The sequence below is a fragment of the Notamacropus eugenii genome, chromosome 1 (assembly GCF_028372415.1).
Source record: "Notamacropus eugenii isolate mMacEug1 chromosome 1, mMacEug1.pri_v2, whole genome shotgun sequence".
Lineage (NCBI taxonomy): Eukaryota > Metazoa > Chordata > Mammalia > Diprotodontia > Macropodidae > Notamacropus > Notamacropus eugenii.
The window spans coordinates 237,781,653-237,802,718 of NC_092872.1; the positions used below are offsets into that span (position 1 = coordinate 237,781,653).

General features: G+C 38.2%; 1 protein-coding gene across 1 annotated transcript in view; it reads left to right on the forward strand.

Moving 5' to 3' along the window:
* Positions 1-21,066, forward strand: part of MICU1 (mitochondrial calcium uptake 1) — a 283,476-nt gene that overhangs the window by 157,659 nt on the left and 104,751 nt on the right. The window contains exon 7 of the mRNA XM_072628225.1: positions 15,076-15,158. Coding sequence (XP_072484326.1) covers positions 15,076-15,158 — 83 coding nt within the window. The remainder of the gene's footprint in view (positions 1-15,075; positions 15,159-21,066) is intronic.

Here is a 21,066-nt window from a genome sequence, read left to right on the forward strand (position 1 = left end):
ATTCCCTTCTCCAGCTCATTTTACAGATGAGGAAACTGAGGCAAACAGGGTAAAGTGATTTGCCCAGGGTCACATAGTGAGTTAAGTGTCTGAGATCAATTTGAATTCAGGAAGATGAGTCTTCCAGACTCTAGGTCCAGCCCTCTACCCACTGTGCCACCTACCTCCCCATACATAGTCAATTCTACCTCCTAAATATCACTTGGAGCTGTACTCTTCTTTGTATGGCTACCACCCATGTTCCTCTCACCTAGATTATTACAGTAACTTTGTAATTAGTCTTCCTGGTTTAAGTCTCTTCCCATTTTAATCCATTTTCCATGTAGCTTCCAAAGCATTTTCTTAAAGCAAAAGTCAAATACTACTCAATAAGCTTTAGGAGCTTCATATTATCTCTTGGATCAAATACAGACTCCTCTCTTTAACATCTGAAATAATGCTTAACCTAGTTCCAACCTAACCTTCCAGCCTAATAGAATGGATCCAGGAAGACCTCAGGTGAAGAACAGCTTGTTACATATTCATACTATGTGTGACGTTGAAGAAGTCATTTAAATTCTTAGCACTCTCAGCAAATCTCTAAGACTATAGGTTCAGGAGAAGAGTCTGATATTGAAAGAGCATTTTGTTATTCAGGAGTTCCCTGTATTACTGGAATCCTAGGTCCAATTTCTATTCCATATGTAATTTAGCCTTGTGAGTACTTAGGAAGTTTCAGCTATTAAAATGAAATTAATTCAGAGGATTTTTTAATAATTGATTTTTTTAAAAAATCTAATTTTAAAATTTCCATTTAATACCCAAAGTCAAAATTTTCAGCTAATATTTCCTAACTTTTATAGTAATATTACACTAATCTAAAAACATGGCTCTTTTTCATTATTTCCCTGCTACCTTAATTTACAATGTAATAATGAAAGTACATTTGGACTTGGCCTCCTAAATTGTCTTTTAAGTATATAAATTGCCTAAATGAAAATTTGACTTCTTTATACTGAGGTTTAGGCTCTTTCCATGTAGCATGAACATTGAGAGATGAATGTGGCACTGTGCATTTTTTTAAAAAACAACAACCTAGAATTGTAACAGGAGGCAAGAAGGAACCATTTGTCTAGGTTACTAAGTTGGGAGAAAAAAATCAAACCTCTTCTGGTGAAAAAAGAAAGCTAAGGAGAAAAGCAATCAATGTAATCCTTTCTTTTATCACTTTTAACTATTTTAGATTTCCCCATTACCTTGTTTTCCCACCAGGGAAATTGTTCTATTCAATATAGCACTAGACAGCGTAGACCAAAAACTAGTAAGAAAAATTGTTTAGAGTTTCACCAGATCCTTTTGATTTTTAAAAACAAGAGCACTACACACAGTTGAGATAGATAATGTTTCACAGAGAAAGGATGCAAAAAAAAAATTTTAATTTGAGTCAGTACTGTAAAACCTTTTATTTGGAAGAGAGATTATCATCTTTCTATGGTAGTGATCATTTCTTAAATGATGTGCTTGGACATATATCTTCTATTGCTCTTAATTAAGTAGTTCTGTTCCTCTAGGTCTTAAAAAAAAATTTAAAAAAAATTAAAAAGAATTTGAAAAGGGTGCTTATCACCTGAGGGGTAGCTAAACAAATTATGTTATATGACTGTAATGGCATATTATTGTGCTGTATTAAGTGACAAAATGGACAGTTTCAGAAAAACCTAGGACGACCTCTATGAACTGATGAAGAGCAAAGTGACTAGACTATGAACAACTTATAAAATTAATATAATAAAGCCATTCAATCAGTCAATATTTATTAAGTTCCTACTATGTTCCAGGCAGTGTGCTAAGTGCTGGGGATACAAAGAAACATAAAAAAACAGCCTCTACCTCCAACGAGCTCCCTCTAGGAGCTCATAATCTATTGAGGGAGGCAGCATATAAATAACTATATACAAATTGTGTACATGATAAATAAGAAGTAATAAGCAAAGGGGAGACAGTAGAATAAAGGGATCAGGAAAGGCTTCCTGTAGATGGTGAGATTTTAGCTGGGAATTGAAGGAAGCCAGGGAAGCCAAGAGACAGAGATGAGAAGGAAGAGCATTCCATGCATGAGGACAACCTATGAAAATGCCCCAGATTGGAAAATGAAGTATGTTATTGAAGAACAGCAAAGAAGCCAGTGCCACTGGATCCAAGGGTATATGGTGGAGCATAGCTATGGGAAGATTGAAAAGGAGGGCAGGTTATAAAAGGCTTTGGACATCAAATAAGATTTTGTTTGGGGTGTTCAGGGAGGACTTGCACCTCTGGTATGAGGGCTTGCCAAGTCCCTTTCAGGGCCGCTCATCCACCTTTGGTGTCCACCTTTCACCCAAGTCTCCTCTGTGGCTCCAAGAAGCTGTAGCATGCCCACTGGCAACACCCCAGTAAATTGTTTCAGCAGACAGGCCAAACCAGGCTGAGGGTAACCAGTAAACTTCAGATTGATCAGTGAGATAGGGGGATGTCTACCCTGAGTACGTGAAGACATCCTAGTGGGATGTATGGATGACAATAATTTGTTCCAAGGGCCATGAAGGTGCCTAAAGCAGGTACTATCAGGTACTTAGAGTTTGGTCACAGATTGAAAATAGTAAGGTCATCTACTGCATCCTGGGCCATTGCCAGTTTTCCTGACTTATCTTGTCACTAGACTTCAATGACTGGACGAAAGCGTGAGGTTGACAACTTTCTGCAGCTCTGCCTCACTTAAATCCAATTCATGGATGAGTTAAGACATCACCCCATGGTGTCATTGGTCCTCTTTGAAGATGCAGGACAAAAAACAATAACTGGATTTTGCATATGATTCTGGAAGTGATAGGAAATCACTGGAATTTACTGGGGGGGGGGGAACCTGCGGGGTGTGAGTGACCTGGTCACACATGTACTTTAGAAAGATCTGAATAGACAAAAGACTGGAGTAGGGACAAGCCTGAGGAAAAGAGGGGAAAGGAGGACAGTGTAGCTATGTAGAGGTGATGAAAGAGAACTGAGGGGGTTGAGGGATTGGAGATCATGGTGTGGACAAAAACAGAGTTTGATTTTGCAAGGCAGAAAGGCAAGCTGGAATGCCAATAAATTGTGATCAGATAAGAAAATTTTAAAGTTCATGTACATGGGAGTGGCAAGATCAAGGCTATGACCATTTTTACATGTGGCTAAGCTGGAGTGGTGGAGTAGATCATGGACCAAGGTTAGGATATTTAAGTCTCAATATTGATGTTGAATTCTCCTAGTATGAGGGCAGGAGTTGGAGGGACAACTCTTTGAGACAGTAGCTACCAGGGTACATATGGATTGAGTGAAACTCATAGGAGGAGAGATTCCTGGGTAACAATGTTAGGGAGAGAACCTGAAAGTGTTCAGTGAGGCATTGGGGAACAAGGAACATTCCAACACCCCCACCTCAGCCAGTGAATAAAGGCACAGCCAGTGCTAGAAAGGACAGCAAGAGAGACTGGGTCATCAGGAGGGAGCCAGAAAAAAAAGTGTTGAAAAAAACCTTGAGAACTGATGAATGGAGTGACTAACAATATTTCCAAGAGAAGTATGCTTCCCACCTCTAGACAGAGAGTTTACATAAAGGGGTGGAGATGCAAAATAAGAGACATTTTCAGACCCAGCCAGTGTGAGAATTTGTTTTGATTGGCTCAGCATGTTTGTTACATGGATTTTGGTTTTCTTATTCCTCAACCCCCTCCCCTCATTGCATGGGGATGGGAGTCCAAAGGAAGATAGAGTGGTACCAGAGCAAAAAAGAAAAGAAGGTCTTTGGAGTTTCCTTTTGAAAAATGCAGAGAACAGAAGGAAGGCCACCAAGAAGGACAGCTCTGAAGGCTACAGGTTGAGATGCCTGACAGATTTAAAAATTAAAGCAAACTATATATCATAGAAATCTGTGGTTTCATGGACAAACCTTTTTCCTGTTCTATTATGTATATGGAAATGACCATTTTATTTACTGTTGGTTCTTTTTTAAAAAAAGGAAAAAGTCATTCATAATTACTCTAACACATTTATTCAAAGTTCAGATAGCACATTATATGGGAAATAAGGGTGTGGTAGATATGTCAAATCAACAAGTAGTTATTAAACAGCTACTCCGTACCTGGTACTGTACTAAGTGCTGGGGATACAAAGAAACACACAAAAAAGCAGTCTAATGGGAGAAACAGCAATCAAACAATTGTGTACATATAAGATGAAGGTGATAAGGTGAAGGAGGACTGGAAAAGACTCTAGAAGAAGGTGGGATTTTCCTTGAAAATTAAAGGAAGCCAGGAGGTGGAGATAAAAATGTGGAGGGAAGACATTCTAGGCATAGGTGACACCAGTGAAAATGTTGGAATGGAGAAATGGATTGTCATGTGCAAGGGAAAGTAAGGAGGCTAAGCAAACTGGATTGCTGTTAAGTGCCCTTGCAATTTACTGCCTCTTCAGTGTGTCTTGATGGTAGAATATAGTAGCTTAGAACATAGAACATTCATCAGAAAGCAGTCATTAGTTCATTATTCATCAAAATGTTATTAATATCTTTTGTTTTTACATCACCTACATTTACCAGTGTATTCCTTTCTCTTCCCAAAGTTTGGCATAATTAATAAATGTGTCAAAAAAGTGATATTGGCAGGCTACAGTCTGCAGGCTAAATCCAGTCCACCACATGTTCTTGTATAGTCTATAAACCTAAGAAAGGTTTTTACGTTTTAAAATACATTTTATCCAAAAATGCACTTAAAGAGACAGACAAAATTAACTCATCTGGTGTGATGATAAATGGTTGAAGGGAAAAAAATCTATGTCACATTTCTCTGACAAAAGTTTGGTATCGAAGATATATAAATGATTAATAAATATATATACAAAACTTTGGCCATTCCCCAGTAGATACATAGTCAAAGAACATGCATGAACAGTTCTCAAAAGAACTGCAAAGTATTCACAACCTTGTGAAAGAATACTCTGAATCACTAATAATAAAAGAAGTGCAAATCAAAGCAATTCTGAGGCTTCACCTCACACTCTCAAAACTGGCAAAAATGACCAAAAAATGGTAACAGTCAATGTTAGAGAAGTTGTGGAATGACAAGCACACTAATACATTATTGGTGGAGTTGTGAAATAGTATAACCATTTTGGAAAGCAATCTGGAATTATGCACCTAAAGTGACTAAGAAGTCCATGCCCCTTGAATAAAAGGCTCCATTTCTAGGCCTATTCTAAGGAAGCCATTAGTTAGAAGAAAGTCCCCAAATACTCCAAAATATTTATAGCAGTACTTTTTGTGATAGCTAAGAATTGGGAACAAAATATATCCTTATCAATTGGATAGTGGCAAACAAATTGTGATACATGTATGTAATGGAATATAAAGACATATGAGAAGATACCCCAATCTTCTCCTTTGTTGAGGTGAGAGGTCCATGGGTGTTATACATTGCATATGTTTTGAGACTTTTTCAATGTATTGATCAGTTGTGTTCATTTTTATCTCCCTCTAAAAAAAATACAGTTTGTCATGGGATGGACCTTTGTGAGAGGGAGGGAGAAGGATAATGAAGATAATTATGATGATGTAAGAAACAGAATGTATCTATTAAAATGTATTTTGAAATGTATTTTAAAATTCTTAGCTCTTGGACCATACAGAAATATGCAAAAGTCCATCTTTGTCCTATGAACTACAGTTTGCCAACCCCTCTTCTATACAGTATTCTACATCCGTCATCTACACCCACCTCTGCAAAGAAGTGGGTAGAAGAGAGTGGTACCTTCTCAAATCTCTTCTTTAGGACCAAACTTGATTGTTATAATTTCACAGTATTTAATTTCTATGGTTTTGTTGTTCTTTTCATTTATATTATCAAAGTCACATGTTTTATTTCATGGCTCTGCTTACTTTGCTTTTCATTAGTTCATATAGATCTTCCTGTGCTTCTCTGTATTCATATTCATCATTTCTTGCAGCACACTAATATTTATGTACTCCATGTTGTTTAACCATTCCACTAATTAGTGAGTATCTACTTTGTTTTCATTTCTTTGCTACCACAAAAAGTGATGTGTTAACTGTTTTGAGCATATTGAATTGCCTAGTAGTAAAAAACTAATACTTTCCTGTTTATTTTATTTCTATATACATATCATACGTAGACATTGAAATATACACTCACATCCTTTTTACATTACAATGTCTACAAATCTTGAATTTGGTGTGTGGAACAAGCTATATGAAAATGGTACAACTAGGAAAAAAAAGTGCCTTGATTTTTACTTTATTTACAGTCAGAGGGGCCTTCCAAACCCCCTAACAATCTCTATTGATTTTTCCACTTGTCACTGGGAGTCTTGTATTTCAAGTATAAACTTTTGCCAAAGACAAAAATAGAGTGCCACAAACTTCCTCATACTCAGTGACATTACATGGGCAAGAATTAATAGTAGATATTTTTGCCAACTCAGATACTTCAGGTCAAGAAAGTGAAAGGCCAGAGTAAATCTTGACTCGGGTTCCTGTATTGTAGGGGAAAACTGCAATATCTAAATCATTGCACATACCTAGTTGTGCCATGTACATTATAGATGAGCCATTCGTGAGTGTAGTGTTATTTTCTGTCCTACTACTAAATGGATTCTCTTTCTCTTTATGTGCATGTGTGTGTACATGTACATATATATGTATATTTAATTTTTTCAATATTTTTGGCAAATCAGTACAGATTAGGTGACTTGCACAAGGTCACATAGTAGGTGTCAAGTGTCTGAGGCTGGATTTGAGCTCAGGTCCTCCTGACTCTAGGACCAGTGTTCTATCTACTGTTCCACCTAGCTGCCACCCTTTTATGGGGCAGGGGCGAGGCATTCAGGGTTAAGTGATTTGCCCAGGGTCTCACAGCTAGTAAGAATACAAACTATTGAGTAGAATGTCACATAGCTCTATAAAAAGGCATACCAAGCCCTCTTGACTTCATACAATACTAAGTATTTGTATAGCACTTCATATTCTTCAAACATTTTGCATTATTTTTATTAGAAGTAGGGATGAATTTTACTTATTGTGTTGGTTCTAGAAAATGGCTGAAGAGTCTCATATGACTTTATCAACTGAAATGGATAGATTAGCATATAACACCTGGACAAGTGGTTACTAAGATGAAATCTAACTTGAAGTTTAGTCAGTGAACAAAGCCAATAGAGGGTAAGCTCTTTGAGAGCAGGGTCTTTGGGGTTCTTTGTTTTTATTTCTACTTCCTAACAGTGTCTTGAATATAATTAGTGTTGAACCTAATAGAAAGGAAATCTGCCTAGTGATATTCAAATGTTTTATGTGCCTGTTATAATAAAGGCATAGGAAATCTTTCATTTGTACAGTACCATTGTTTCAAAATAGAATCATCAATATTTAGTAAGAATGTGTGTATAGAACCCATATAAGATTACACATTGTCTTAAGGAGGGAAGGGAAAGGAAGGAGGAGGGAGGGGGAGAAAATCAAAGATTTATGGAAGTGATTGTAGAAAAATGAAAACAAATTAATTTTTAAAAATAGAATCAGTTTATAAACATTATGTTTAGGGGCAGCTAGGTGGTTCAGTAGATAGAGCACTGGATCTGGTAGTCCCAAGTTCAAATCTGACTTCAGACACTTACTAGTTGTGGGATTCTGGGCAAGTCACTTAATCTGTCTTTGCCTTAGTTTCCTCATCTGTAAAATAAAGATAATAGTAGCACCTACTTCCCAGAGTTGTGAGAATCAAATGAGATAATATTTGTAAAGTGCTTTGTAAACCTCAAAGCAGTATATAAATGGTGTCATTATTATTGTTTTGAGCATCCCCACAACCTCATGAGGTAAGCGATTGCAGATATTATCCCCATAGAGTCAGGTGAACTATCAATAGATTATGGTTGAATAAGGGGATTTTGGAATTCTTGGACATGCCAGTAGTACATTTGTGGATTATGGCATGATTGAAGATAAGACTATCTTTGTGTGTAGCTCAAGTGGGATGGAGAAGTTCATGGGAAGTAAGGAGGTTGAGGAATTGAGTGGTTAGGATGTTGGTGGAACAGTTAATTTGTATGAAGTTCCCTACCTAGTATGAAGGCGTGTGTGAAGGATAAAATAATTGTGAGCCACATAGTGAGTTCATGGAAGAAGGAAAGGAGTGACCTGGGAGTCTGTAGACAACAGCTACCAGGGTTTTAATGGGTGGTGAATTTGACTATCATGAACCTCAAAGGAAGAGAGGTTACCGAGTAATGGAGGAAGGGGGAGAACCAAGGAGTGCCAGTGGGGAGCAAATAGTATCCCAGCTTTTCTGTCTCAACCAGTGAGCTGAGGAGAATGAATGGAAGTGCAGCCAGTACTGGAAAGGGTGGGTGAAGGAGAAATCAGGTTTCAGCAAGAGCTGTTAAGATGGAAGGAATGGGAGAGGAAAAGGTTTAGGATGTAAGGAAGTTGTGGCCCATGTGTTGCTACCAAAGATCAGTCAGCAGCAAAGCCTGAACTAGTACTCCTTGGTTTAACTAGTTTCCATTCATAAAATAGCCATCAAGATTCTGAGATAGCTAGAGTTCTGGCATTGTGAGGATTGAAACTACAACATTATGGAATTACAGAATTTAGAACCAGAAAGGATCTCAGACATCATCTGTTCCAATTTCTAATTTGACAGATTAGGAAACTGAGATGCAGAGAAGTGAAGTTACTTGCCCAAGGCACCACAAATAGTAAAAGCACAGCCAACATTCAAACTTACGAACTCTAACTTAATACTAAATTCTGCTACAGCCCAATTTTTGCAAGGATGCTCTCCCTACCTCACCCCCATACAGCCCTAAGTAGCTTCCAGAAGCATTTTAGGGGTCACAGAAGGGAGCTGAAGCTGAGCCCCTAATCATTGTGAAATGGTATATCTGAAGATATGCCCTGATTTAACAGAAACTATCTAATAAAGTTTCCTCCTTACATAGTATGTTAATTTTTGCTTTGTATTCTTTGAGCTTTTAAAAGGAATGCCTCTAGTAGTTATTGGTATTAGTAACCTCCTTGATTTGCTAATGATTCTTAAACAGAGTAAAATTAAACATTGTAAAACCATTTTGTAATTAGAAAGAATGATGTATTCCAGTTAGCAAGCATCCACCTCTGTCCCAGTTACAGTTGTAGTCCCTAGTAAGCATCCCCAATGTAGTCTGGGTCACCATTATGTGGTGGTACTTTAGTAATCATCAGTAGAGAGCTTGTGAATGAAGCAAAGGGAGCTCCCTCACTGGAATACTCCCTCTGCCCTCTACAATAGAGTTTTCTTTCCTTGAAAGTAGGTTGTGTTTGAATACCCAGAGAAATAAGTTTATCTGTCTCCAGGTACACCTTGAGCTTTTGAAAACAATATTTGGCAAATGGTTTTTAAGCATCCATTTACGGAGAAAGGAAAATTCCAGGAGTATTACCTGTCACTGTATTCCCAGAGAGTGTATCATTACACTTGAAGTCAGCCTGGTTTTTTTAGAATGCTTTGCTGACAGGCTTAGCAGATGAAGATTGAATAGGTAGGGAGAACTGGTTGCTGACTCCCCAGGGAAGCTTCTCCCGTTGAGACTGGTGGGACTTAGGTGAGAGTTTGTAACACAACTACCACGTCCTGTTTTTTGTACATATGAGACCAGAGTTGGAGAATTCAGCCCTGAGAGCCATCAGCACATGATGGCTTGAATGAAAATCACTGTCCAACCCCTCATAAGAGAACACCAGCCAATCATATGGGCAAGCATATGATCAAAGAAGCAGACTGGTGAGTCTCATCAGACATCAGACAGTATAGAGGATGCTTTTGTTGGTGAAATCAATCTGGCACTGCCTGTAGAAGGGAAAGTTTTAGCTGAGTTGTTCAATAAATAATAAAAAATTTGATGGGGCTGAAATTATAAGCAGAGACTATACAGCAATCTTTCTTCGTTTCTGATGAGGAGGGAATTTTCATTCAGTTGTGAAACCATGCTGACATCTCAGAAGTGTTTGCATCCTGATTTTGGTCTGGCCCTCCCTCCCTGCTGTTTGGCCCTGCTTTTCTTTATCTCTCATTGATTTCCTTACCTGTTCCCCACAATTGCTATTATACAACTCTCCTCTTCTCCTTGTTCTTAGTTCTCTTGCCCTTTTCCTCTCAGCAGATTATCTCATTTCTTCCTTTATTTAGAAGATAGCCATCAGGCACAGCTCTCCCATTTTCTGAGCTTCAGGCATGACTGTATTTCTTCTCCCTTCTTCCTCCTTTGTACAAGCTGCTCCCCGTGCCTGAAATACTCTACCCTTCCCTACGTCCATCCTTTGAACCTCTTTGTTCCTTCCCTCCAAACACAGAAAAAAAGCTTATTGTATATTTTGTATGTATCATATACTTACTTCTCCATGATCATATATTTCCCCAATAGAATATAAACCCCTTGAGGGCAAGACCTTTCTTGCTTTTGATTCTATATCACCAGCACCTTGCAGAGTGCCTCACACATCATAGACCCTTGCTAATTTGATTGATTTTTTAAAAATTTTACATCTGGAAGGCCCCAAGAGATGATGTGCCTTGCCCAAGCTAACATAGTTAATTTTGAGTTCAGGACCAGAGCCCAGGTCTCTTGATTCTGAGTGGAGTAGTATTTTCACTGAACCATGTTACCTTCCTTCCTTTTAGTCCCAGACTTATAAAATAGGTGGTCCACAACCATTACCTTCCTTTTCTCACCCACCCTCCTAAACCTCCTGGAATCTGTCCTTCATCCCATCCCCTCTTATTTGCCAAGCGTCATTGCCTTTCCTCCACTACCATTGTTCTTGGCAGTGTTTATCTTTGACAGCGTCATCCTTCTTTATACTCTATCTTCCTTCAGCTTCCATGATTCATGTAATATTGTACTACAACTTAGAATTTAATAACTGAATAGAAAAAAAGGACCAAACAAAATGCTAAAGGGGTTTAAGGAGGGAGAGATTATGTAGCTGAGATTAAGGGGAGCAGAAGAAATTTTGCAGGGCATGGAGAAAGGGTAAAGGAGGATTCCATGTCTATTCCTGATATTGAGAATGATGTTTTTAAAGTTTTGGATTTAATTCAGGTTCTCAAACTATTGCAAAAGCATCTCACTTGGTCTCCCTATCCCGTATCTCTCTCCATCTTCCATATCTTCCACACATTTGCAGAAATGATATCCTTGAAACACAAGGCTGACCTTGTCACTCACCTTCTCATGATACTCCAATAGATCCTGTTACCCCAAAGACAATACAGACTCCTCTGGCATTTAAAGCCTTTCACCATCTGAACCCAGTCTACCTTTCTAGGCTTATCACATATCACTCCCCATCGTGCATTCTTACTTTCAGATTGACTGGTCTTCTTGCTATTTGTTACGCACAACATATCATCTCCCACCACCATAACTTTGCACAGCCTTCTTGCAATGTACTCACCTCCACCACTTAGAATCATGAATTTCCTTGAATGCTCAACTCAGAGGGCATGCCCTAAATAAGACCTCTTCTCATCCTTCCTCTCCTAGGGCTTCATCTCCTCACAAAATTACTTTGTATTTTCTTTGTATGTGTTTCATATCTTCTTGTACATATACATGTTTCCCATTCAATAGAATATAAGCTTCTTGAAGGAGGGGCTATTTTACTTTTTTCATTGTGTTCCTAGTGCCTGGTACATACTAGATGCTTAATAAATGCTTGCTTATTGATCTTCCTTGTAAGAGAGGGCAAGACTGGACTGAGGGAAGAAGAACAGTTTAATCAGCCTTCTAAATCATAGGGTTTGGGGAGGGGCAGTGGGGTTAAATGACTTGCCCAGGGTCATACAGCTAGTGTCTGATGCTGGATTTGAAACCAGTTCCCCCTTGACTCCAGGCCCACTGTTCTGCCCACTGCACCGCCTAGCTGCCCCATAAATCATAGGTTCTTAACAATGTTGGGTTTGTTGTTGTTGTTGTTGTGTGTGTGTGTGTGTGTTCTCTCCATCTCTTAAAACCCAGGCCAAATTCCACTTTTTCCTTAAAGCCTTCCTTCCCTGACCACCCCAACACACAATAATTTCTCTTTTCTGAATTGTTATAGCAGACACTACCTATATAGTTTGTTTAGCAATCCATTTCCACATTTATTAAGCACCCACAATGCCTAAGGCTCTGGTCTAGGCCCTGGAGATAAAAAAATGAAAGATGACACAGTTCTTACCCTTAAGAAGTTTACAAACTATTGTGCACAAAATGCGGGAGTCTGTGATCCCTCTATGTAGCCTGTAGAATCTTGCATGTCAATCCAACCATTCTGGAGAGCCATTTGGAACTATGCCCAAAGGGCTACAAAAATGTGCATATCCTTTGGCATTGCCACTTCTAGATCTGTATCCCAAAGAGATCATAAAAAAGGGAAAAGAACCCACCTGTACAAAAATATTTATAGCAATTCTTTTTGTAGTGCCTAACAGTTGGAAATTGAGGGGATGCCCATCGATTGGGGAATGGCTCAACAAGTTGTAGCATATGAATGTAATGGAAAACTATTATGCTATAAGAAATGATGAGCAGATGGACTTCAGGGAGGCCTGGATTGACTTATATGAACTGATGCTGAGTGATGTGAGCAGAATCAGAACATTATACACAGTACACAGTAACAGCAACACTGTGCGATGACTAACTTTCGTAGACATGGCTCTTCTCAGCAATGCAAGGATCTAACACAACTCCAAAAGACTCCTGATGAAAAATGCCATCCACATGCAGAGAAAAAGCTATGGAGCAAATCTTTTTGTTGTTGTTATTGTTTCGTTTCTTCTTTCTCATAGTTACTCCCATTGGTTCTAATCCTTCTTTACAACATGACGAATGTGAAAAATATGTTTAACATGAATGTATATGTAGAGGCTGTATCAGATTGCACTCTGTCTTGGGGAAGGGGAAGGTGAGAGAGGGGAAGAAAATTTAAAACTCAAAATCTTATGGAAGTGAATGTTAAAAACTAAAAATAAATCAATTAATTTTTAAGAAAAAGAATCTTGCACATCAGCAAGTAAGCTCTATAAGTATTTGTTGATTTGATATACCTGATATTTTAAGATGACAGAATATTCTAACAGCAGTGTGCTTCCATTATGGTAAATCATCCCATACATACATATATATACATATATACATGTTAAACTCTTCTACATCACTCACCATTTTAAATGATTCATAGACCAAAAAACGCCTATAAATCTTATTTCTTTAAAGAGGTAATTCAAATATCACCTTCTATACAAAGTCTTTCCTTCCTCTTTAGCTATCTTCCATCTAACTGCCTCATGTTTATTTTGTACAAACTCCTAAGTATGCTTTGTCTCTGGAGAGGAACTGGCTTCTTTCTGTCTCTGTATCACTGGGCCTAGAACACAGCGGGCATATAATAGATCCCTGTTGGTTGGTTGATTGTTTCCCCATTGCATCCCTGAGGAATTGCTGTCTGATCATCGAGGGGAGGGGAGAAAAGAGGTAGGGCAAACCAGCAGCTAGCAAGCCACCTGCAAATGGATCTGAGCCAAGGAAGTACTGTCTTTATGAAATCCTTAAGATCCTCAAGATGAGGAGAAGCAGAGAGCTGGCCTGTGTTAAGCAGTGTCAGAACCTCCCCCGCCCCGAAAACACACACACACACTCACACACACATCCCTACACTACAGGTCATGTGCTTGTTTTGTTTATAAATAAAATCTGTAGAATTCTTTAAAATTTTTCAGAAAAATGAAATTTTAACTAAAACAGTATTTCTATAATAGACTTATAGTTTAATTTTATGAAACGTAAGCTACATCATGGCTCAAAAGACATCATAAACGTTTTGAAAGAGAAAAGGAAATGATGATTATTAGAAACAGCAGGCAGCAAAGAATTCTGGCATTCAGAAAATCTCTCACATGAAAAACAGAACAAATTCTCACTTTGGTCATGTAAAAGAGACTGGGTATAGGAAGGTTGGTTATCTTTGTCCTTGTCTTTTGAAGTTAGATGTGATGAGGGAAAATACTAAAAGGGGGAGCATTAGAGAAACTATGCAAGATTTAAGTGTTCACTAAGTGAAGATAAAGTGCATTAGATTGTCAGCTATCACATGTTTCATTTTGATTTCTAAACTTTAGCTTAATTTTCACTCTGAAACCTTCTTAGCCAGCATAGCAAAGATGGAGATCCTTCAGAATGAGATTTATTCATGCAGTCATGTCAGTGTTAGTTAAGTTAGTCTAAGGTGATAACTTAGCAACCTGCCAAATAGGATGCCAACAGGAGTTCAGATTGTATGGAATAAGCCTACAATGAGCAGTGTACAAAAATGACTGTGTTGTATGTTCTTGTATAAAACTGAGATTTGGATTTTCAGCATTTTTCTTTCTGGGGATGTGCTCCAGCTGTTACGAAGTCTCTTGTCCAGCTCAGTACTCTATTTAGGAAACCAAGAAATAGCATAAGTATCATGAAACTAAAAGAATCTTAATGAATAATAATTCATACTTACATGTATAATTTAAAATTCACAAAGGATTTCCTCCAAGCAGCCCTATCAGGTAGCATAAGAATCATCATACTCCTCCTCATTTTATGGATTAGAAAACAGAGACCCAGAGAAGCAGAGTGATTTGCCCATAGTCACTAGAGCAAGTAAGTATCCAAGCCCAGATTTGAACTCCCAGATCTCCTGACATCAAGTTCATTACTTTTTCTACTATACCACATTACCTAAAATTGTATTGGTGGCTGAAGGTATTAGGAAAGAAAATGAGAGATCAGGCTTTCCAAGTGATATCTTTGCTTAGCCAAAGTAAAAATTCAGTTCAGGCTGTTAAATGAACTGTTACTGAAAGGCAACCCTATTGATAGAAGATAATAGTAGTGCTTTAGAACCTTGATAAATATCCATTCAGTTTCTTAAGTCTGTTCCTATTGCTTAATTTTTTGAAGTAAGTCAATTGATTCATTAATTTATACCTTCTAATTGTATATCTTTGCCTACAGCTCCTCAAAGAAATTTTGAAATTGCCTTCAAGATGTTTGATCTAAATGGAGATGGAGAAGTAGACATGGAGGAGTTTGAACAGGCAAGTCTTTCTGATGAACCTTATTACTTAAATGGTCATCATGTTACCCAACCACCTTCTTTAATCAGTTAGTTCACAAGTATTTATTAAATACCTGCTTGTGGCAGGCACTTGTGCTGGGCAATGGGGACATGGTTGTAAAAAACACAACACTCTCTGCTCTCCAAGGGCTTTCCTTCCAAAGGCATACATCTGTAATCAAATGTATATGTATGTATATGTGTGTATGTGTATATAGATAGATATAGATATCTATATATCTGTATCTATATATAAAACATCTATAAATAGATACAAAATAAATACAGGGTAGTTAAGGAGAAAGAGCACTTGGGAGGATTGGGAAGGGTTTATGTAAAAAGTGGTCCTTGAATTGTATGTTCAAAGAAGAGGGGAATTCAATGAAGCTGGGGTGAACAGGGGATACATTCCAGGCATGGCAGTTGTCCAGTGCAGAGGCATGGGGTGGAAGATGAACAGACACAAGGTCATCTAGGCTGGACCACAAAGTGAAGAATAACGTCTAATAACTGGAAAGATAGGTTGGAGCCAGGTTGTTAAGCTTTAAAAGCTAAACAGAGAGGTTTATACTTTATTCCATAGCTAATTGGAATAGTTTGAGTAAGGAGTCACATGGCTACATCTGCACGTAAGGAAGTTCATTTTGACATGGTATGGAAACAGAATGGACTAATAAAGTGGAGACAAACATGAGGCAACAAGACCCCTTAGGAGGATGGTAGTTGAGGTCAGAGATAGAGAGGGCCTGGACTAAGGATGTGTGTATTATAGCAGAGGAGACAGGTGAAATATAAGAGGAAATGTGGAAAGAGAAGCAGTGAGATTTGGCAAGTGACTGGGGTGATAGAGAGGCAAGTGAGGGATAACACAAAGGCTATAAACCCAGGAGACTGGAAGAATGATGATGCCTTCATTAAAAGCAGGGAAATTTGGAAGAAGGGTCGTTGGGCAGGGGTGGGGGGTGTTAAGAAGCTCTGTCTTAGCCAAATTGAGTTTGAGATGTCTCCAGGACATCCAGTTTGAATTGTTAAATGGGCATTTGGTGATGGATTGAATCTTGTTCTTTGGATGTGTTGTGACACATATGGAAACAGTCCTTGTCCTTAAGGTGCCAACTATATGCAGTCACATATAATTTCTCCTGTTTTTCCTGATTTTTTTCACTCTGCTATGGGAGACATTGAGATGAGCATATTGCTGCTGACAAGTGTGAGCCTAGACCCACATTTCCAGCATTTCCCCTCTATTCTCACCCCTCCTTCTCTTACACCCAGGCTCACACGAAAAAGTTCACATTCACTGTCATCTTCATTTCTTAATACTTCCTCCTTCTCTTCTCTTATATGAACCCCTCTGCCTCAAGCTATAAAATTATTTTCTTAAAGGATTTTTGTAGGGAAAGGAAAATCTGACACTTTTTCTTTAATTCTTGTGGGTTATCACCTATAGCAAATTTGTGTATGGTAGTTCCTCAGAAGTCCAATAGAGATGATTATATTGTCACAGTTTGGTCCTGGAGACCTAGGACCACTGCCGCTACAACCTCTAGCAGTCAGGAGCAATTTCACATGGCTTTGGCAGCCAGGGCAGCTTTCCAGAGGCTCTTGTCTCTGCCAGCAAAGATTTCAAAGCAGGGAAAACGTAGGGGTAGCATTATGCAGAAGGAAACATTTTTCTATTCTTCCCAAAATACTTTGGGGTAAAGAAGACAGGTTATGGAAGTATGTACAGTGTATCCTTAAAGAAAAAAAGATACATAGCACAGAGACAAGGATTTCAAACCACCCAAACAGGTTTTCTGCAATCTTTAGTTCTGTAGCTCTTAGCAATTCTCTACTTTCACTTTGCCTTCAGTTCAATTCAACAAACATTTAGGTAGGCAGTAAACATTTATTAAGTGACTACTATGTGCTGGACACTGCTAAGTGGTGGGGATATAAAAAAATGGCAAAAGACAACCCCTACCTTCAAGAAGTTCACAGTCTAGTGGAGAAGACAGAAAGGTAAAAGGTGATACAGGGGCATGATGAAGTCTAGAGGAATGCAGTTGGGTGGGAAATTAAAAGAGGGCTGTCTTAGCTACCTTCCTTAAAAGGAGGATCTGGGAGATGCTCTCCATTATTCACCTCTACCCTTTCCAGTCAGAAGGAGGAGCCCCAGGGTCATGGGGTGCTGAAGAGGGGTGAGTTTCACTGGATCTTGCAGGATGATGGGATTTGATGAGACCAGAAGAGTGAGGGGAAGCTTGGGAGGACTGGGAAATGATGTGAGAGCTAATTTGGGTGCCCTCCTTAAGCAGAGAATCTAAGAGGAGTGCCTACTACGGGCCAGGTCCTCTGCTGTGTATACAAAAAAAAAATTTTTAATCACTAGTCCCTGCCCTCAAAGTGCTTCCAGCCTACTAAAGAAAGTTTTCTTTGCAGACATGTCCCAGGACGATCAAATTATAGAAAGTGGAACTCACTTCTTTTGTCACTACTTCCCATTCCTTGCTTTATCTTACATTTTCACAGTTGCTTTTGAGGAACATGCTAAAGAGAGGAATGACAACATTGCCCTAGAAATAGAAAAATTCCATCTCCCCAGCAATGTAGCTAGAGACTTTTCCCCTTTGTGATCATTTATCATCTTGTTTCCTTGGAATAAAGAGTTAATCTGAATGCCTGCATGATTCCTCCAGCCCATCAACTTAGACCCATTCATTCAATTAGAAATCTCCAAAAGAAAGAAAGATAAATCTGTTGAAAAATTCATCGTTTGGGGATAAGCTAGATGCATTTCCAATAAGATCAGGGGTGAAACAAGGATATCCATTATCGCCACTGTTATTCAGTATGGTATTAGAAATGTTAGCTGTAGCAATAAGAGAAGAAAAAGAAATTGAAGAAATTAGAATAGACAAAGAAGAAACTAAGTTATCACTCTTTGCAGATGATATGATAATGTACTTAGAGAATCCCAGAGAGTCGAGTAAAAAACTACTTGAAATAATAAACAACTTTGGCAAAGTTGCAGGTTACAAAATAAACCCACATAAATCATCTACATTTCTATATATTACTAACAAAGCCCAACAGCAAGAGATAGAAAAAGAAATCTCATTTAAAACTACGATAGACACTATGAAACATCTGGGAGTCTACTTGCCAAAACAAACCCAGGGACTATATGAATACAATTACAAAACACTTTTCACACAAATAAAGTCAGATCTAAGTAAGTGGAAAAACATCAGTTGCTCGTGGGTAGGCCAAGCCAGTATAATAAAAATGATAATTCTACCTAAGTTAATTTACTTATTCAGTGTTAGACCAATCATACCAGATAATTATTTTCTAGAGCTAGAAAAAATATCAGAATTCATCTGGAAGAACAAGAGGTCCAGAATAGCAAGGGAACCAATGAAAAGAAATGCTACGGAAGGTGGCCTAGCCCTACCAGATCTCAAATTGTATTATAAAGCAGCAATCATCAAAACCACTTGGTATTGGCTAAGAAACAGAGGGGTAGACCAATGGAATAGGTTAGGTACTCAAGACACAGTAGTCAATGAATATAGCAGTCTACTATTTGATAAACCCAAGGATTTGGGGTTCTGGGATTCTGGGATAAGATTCTGGGATAAGAACTCAGTGTTTGACAAAAATTGCTGGGAAAACTGGATAACAGTGTGACAGAAACTGGGCATATATCAATGTCCGACACTGTACACAAGAATAAAGTCCAAATGGATACATGATCTAGGTAGAAAGACTGATACTGTAAACAAATCAGGGGAGCAAGGAATAGTATGTTTGTAAAATTTATGGAGAGTGGAGAAATTTTTGACCAAACAAGAGAGAGAGAACATTATGAAGTGCAAAATGGATGATTTTGATTACATTAAATTGAAAAGTTTTTGCACAGACAGATCTAATGCACCCAAAATTAGGAGGGAAGCAGAAAACTGGGAAAGAATTTTTGCAACTAGTGTTTGTGATAAAAGCCTCATTTCTAAAACATACCGAGAACTGAGTCAAATGTACAAGAATGCAAGTCATTCCCTCATTGCTAAATGGTCAAAGGATATGAACAGGCAATTTTCAGTGGAAGAAATTAAAGCTATCTATAGTCACATGAAATGATGCTCTAAATCACTGTTCATTAGAGAGATGCAAATCAAAACAACTCTGAGGTCCTACATCACACCTATCAGATTGTCTAACATGACAAAACAGGAAGATGATAAATGTTGGAGAAGATGTAGGAGAGTTGGAACACTTAATGCATTGTTGGTGAAGCTGTGAGCTGATCCAGCCATTCTGGAGAACAACTTGGAACTGTGCCCAAAGGGCTATAAAAATGTGCATACCCTTTGACCCAGCAATATCACTTCTAGGACTGTATTCCAGAGAGATCATAAAAATGGGAAAGGGTCCCACATGTACAAAAATATTTATAGTAACTCTCTTTGTGGTGGCCAGCAACTGGAAATCAAGGGGATGCCCATCAATTGGGGAATGACTGAATAAATTGTGGTATATGAATGTGATGGAATACTATTGTGCTATAAGAAATGATGAACAGGAATACTTCAGAGAGGCCTGGAAGGACTTATATGAAGTGATGCTGAGTGAAAGGAGCAGAACCAGGAGAACTTTGTACACAGCAACAACCACAGTGTGCAAGGAATTTTTCTGGTAGACTTAGTCCTTCACAGCAATGCAGGGACCTAAAAAATTCCCAGTGGACTTTTGAGGCAAAATGCCTTCCACATCCAGAGAAAGAACTATGGAATTGAATCTCAGAATGAAGCAGACCATTTACTCTTGTATTATGTTTTGTCTTGTTTTGTCTGTTTTATGGTTTCTCCCATTCATTTTAATTCTTCTCTGCAACATGACTAAGGTGAAAATGTATTTAATAGGAATGCATGTGTAGAACCTATTTAAGATGGCATGCCATCTCGGGAAGGGGGTAGGGAGGGAGGAGTAGGGAGAGGAAAAAACCTGAAATACATGGAAGTGATTGTAGAACACTGAAAACAAATAAAATCATTTTTAAAAAAAGATCAGCCTGACTTCCCAGTGCAGATGTACTCCTCATTGCTTTCTCAACTGGACTGGGTTGGTTTTTCTTGTTCATCTAATTCTTGTGAAAAACATAACTATCAAAGACCAGAACCATAAGGGGAAAACACTTACTTGTCAATTGATAAGAATCCTCCAGAGTCATTATACTGATTAAAGAGGAGGTCAATGTGCTTTCACTGAAAAATAAAGTAATTAGCACCTTGAATGTCAGGGCAGTAGGAGACTAAAGAGCCGAATTCAGAGTCAACAGAAGACTCAGAGGAGTTATTCAGTATTTGCCTCTGACAATCCTAATTGGAAACAATATGATGATACAGATTGTAGACTGTTTTACCTTTTATAAGCATGATGTTTTATTTTTCTAAATTATTTCTACAGTTGCAAGTAACACCCTCCACAAAATAATTACAGAAATATAAGATGTTCTTTTGAAACTAGCAGTACTTTGTGCATTATTATTATTGATCATTCATCAAAGTAACTGATTATTGTACCAAGCACATACCACTCAATGAAGAAAAATATTGGTTCATGGAAGACAACGCATTGTTCATTCATTCACCATTTGTTAAATATTTATTAAGCTTTGGTGACATGCAATGGACTATGCTTAGTTCTGAACAAAATCCAAAGATTAAGTGTGATATTGTCCCTGCCTTCCAAAAGTTTGTTCTCTGGTGGGGGCAATAAGGTGTGTGCACAGATGGAGATACACTTTAGTACTTCCAAAAATCTGTTGTTTCATTGGTATTGATATTTCCTAAGTACTGTGGCCAAAAGACTTCTCACTTTATGACCAGACTTGCTATTGGTTA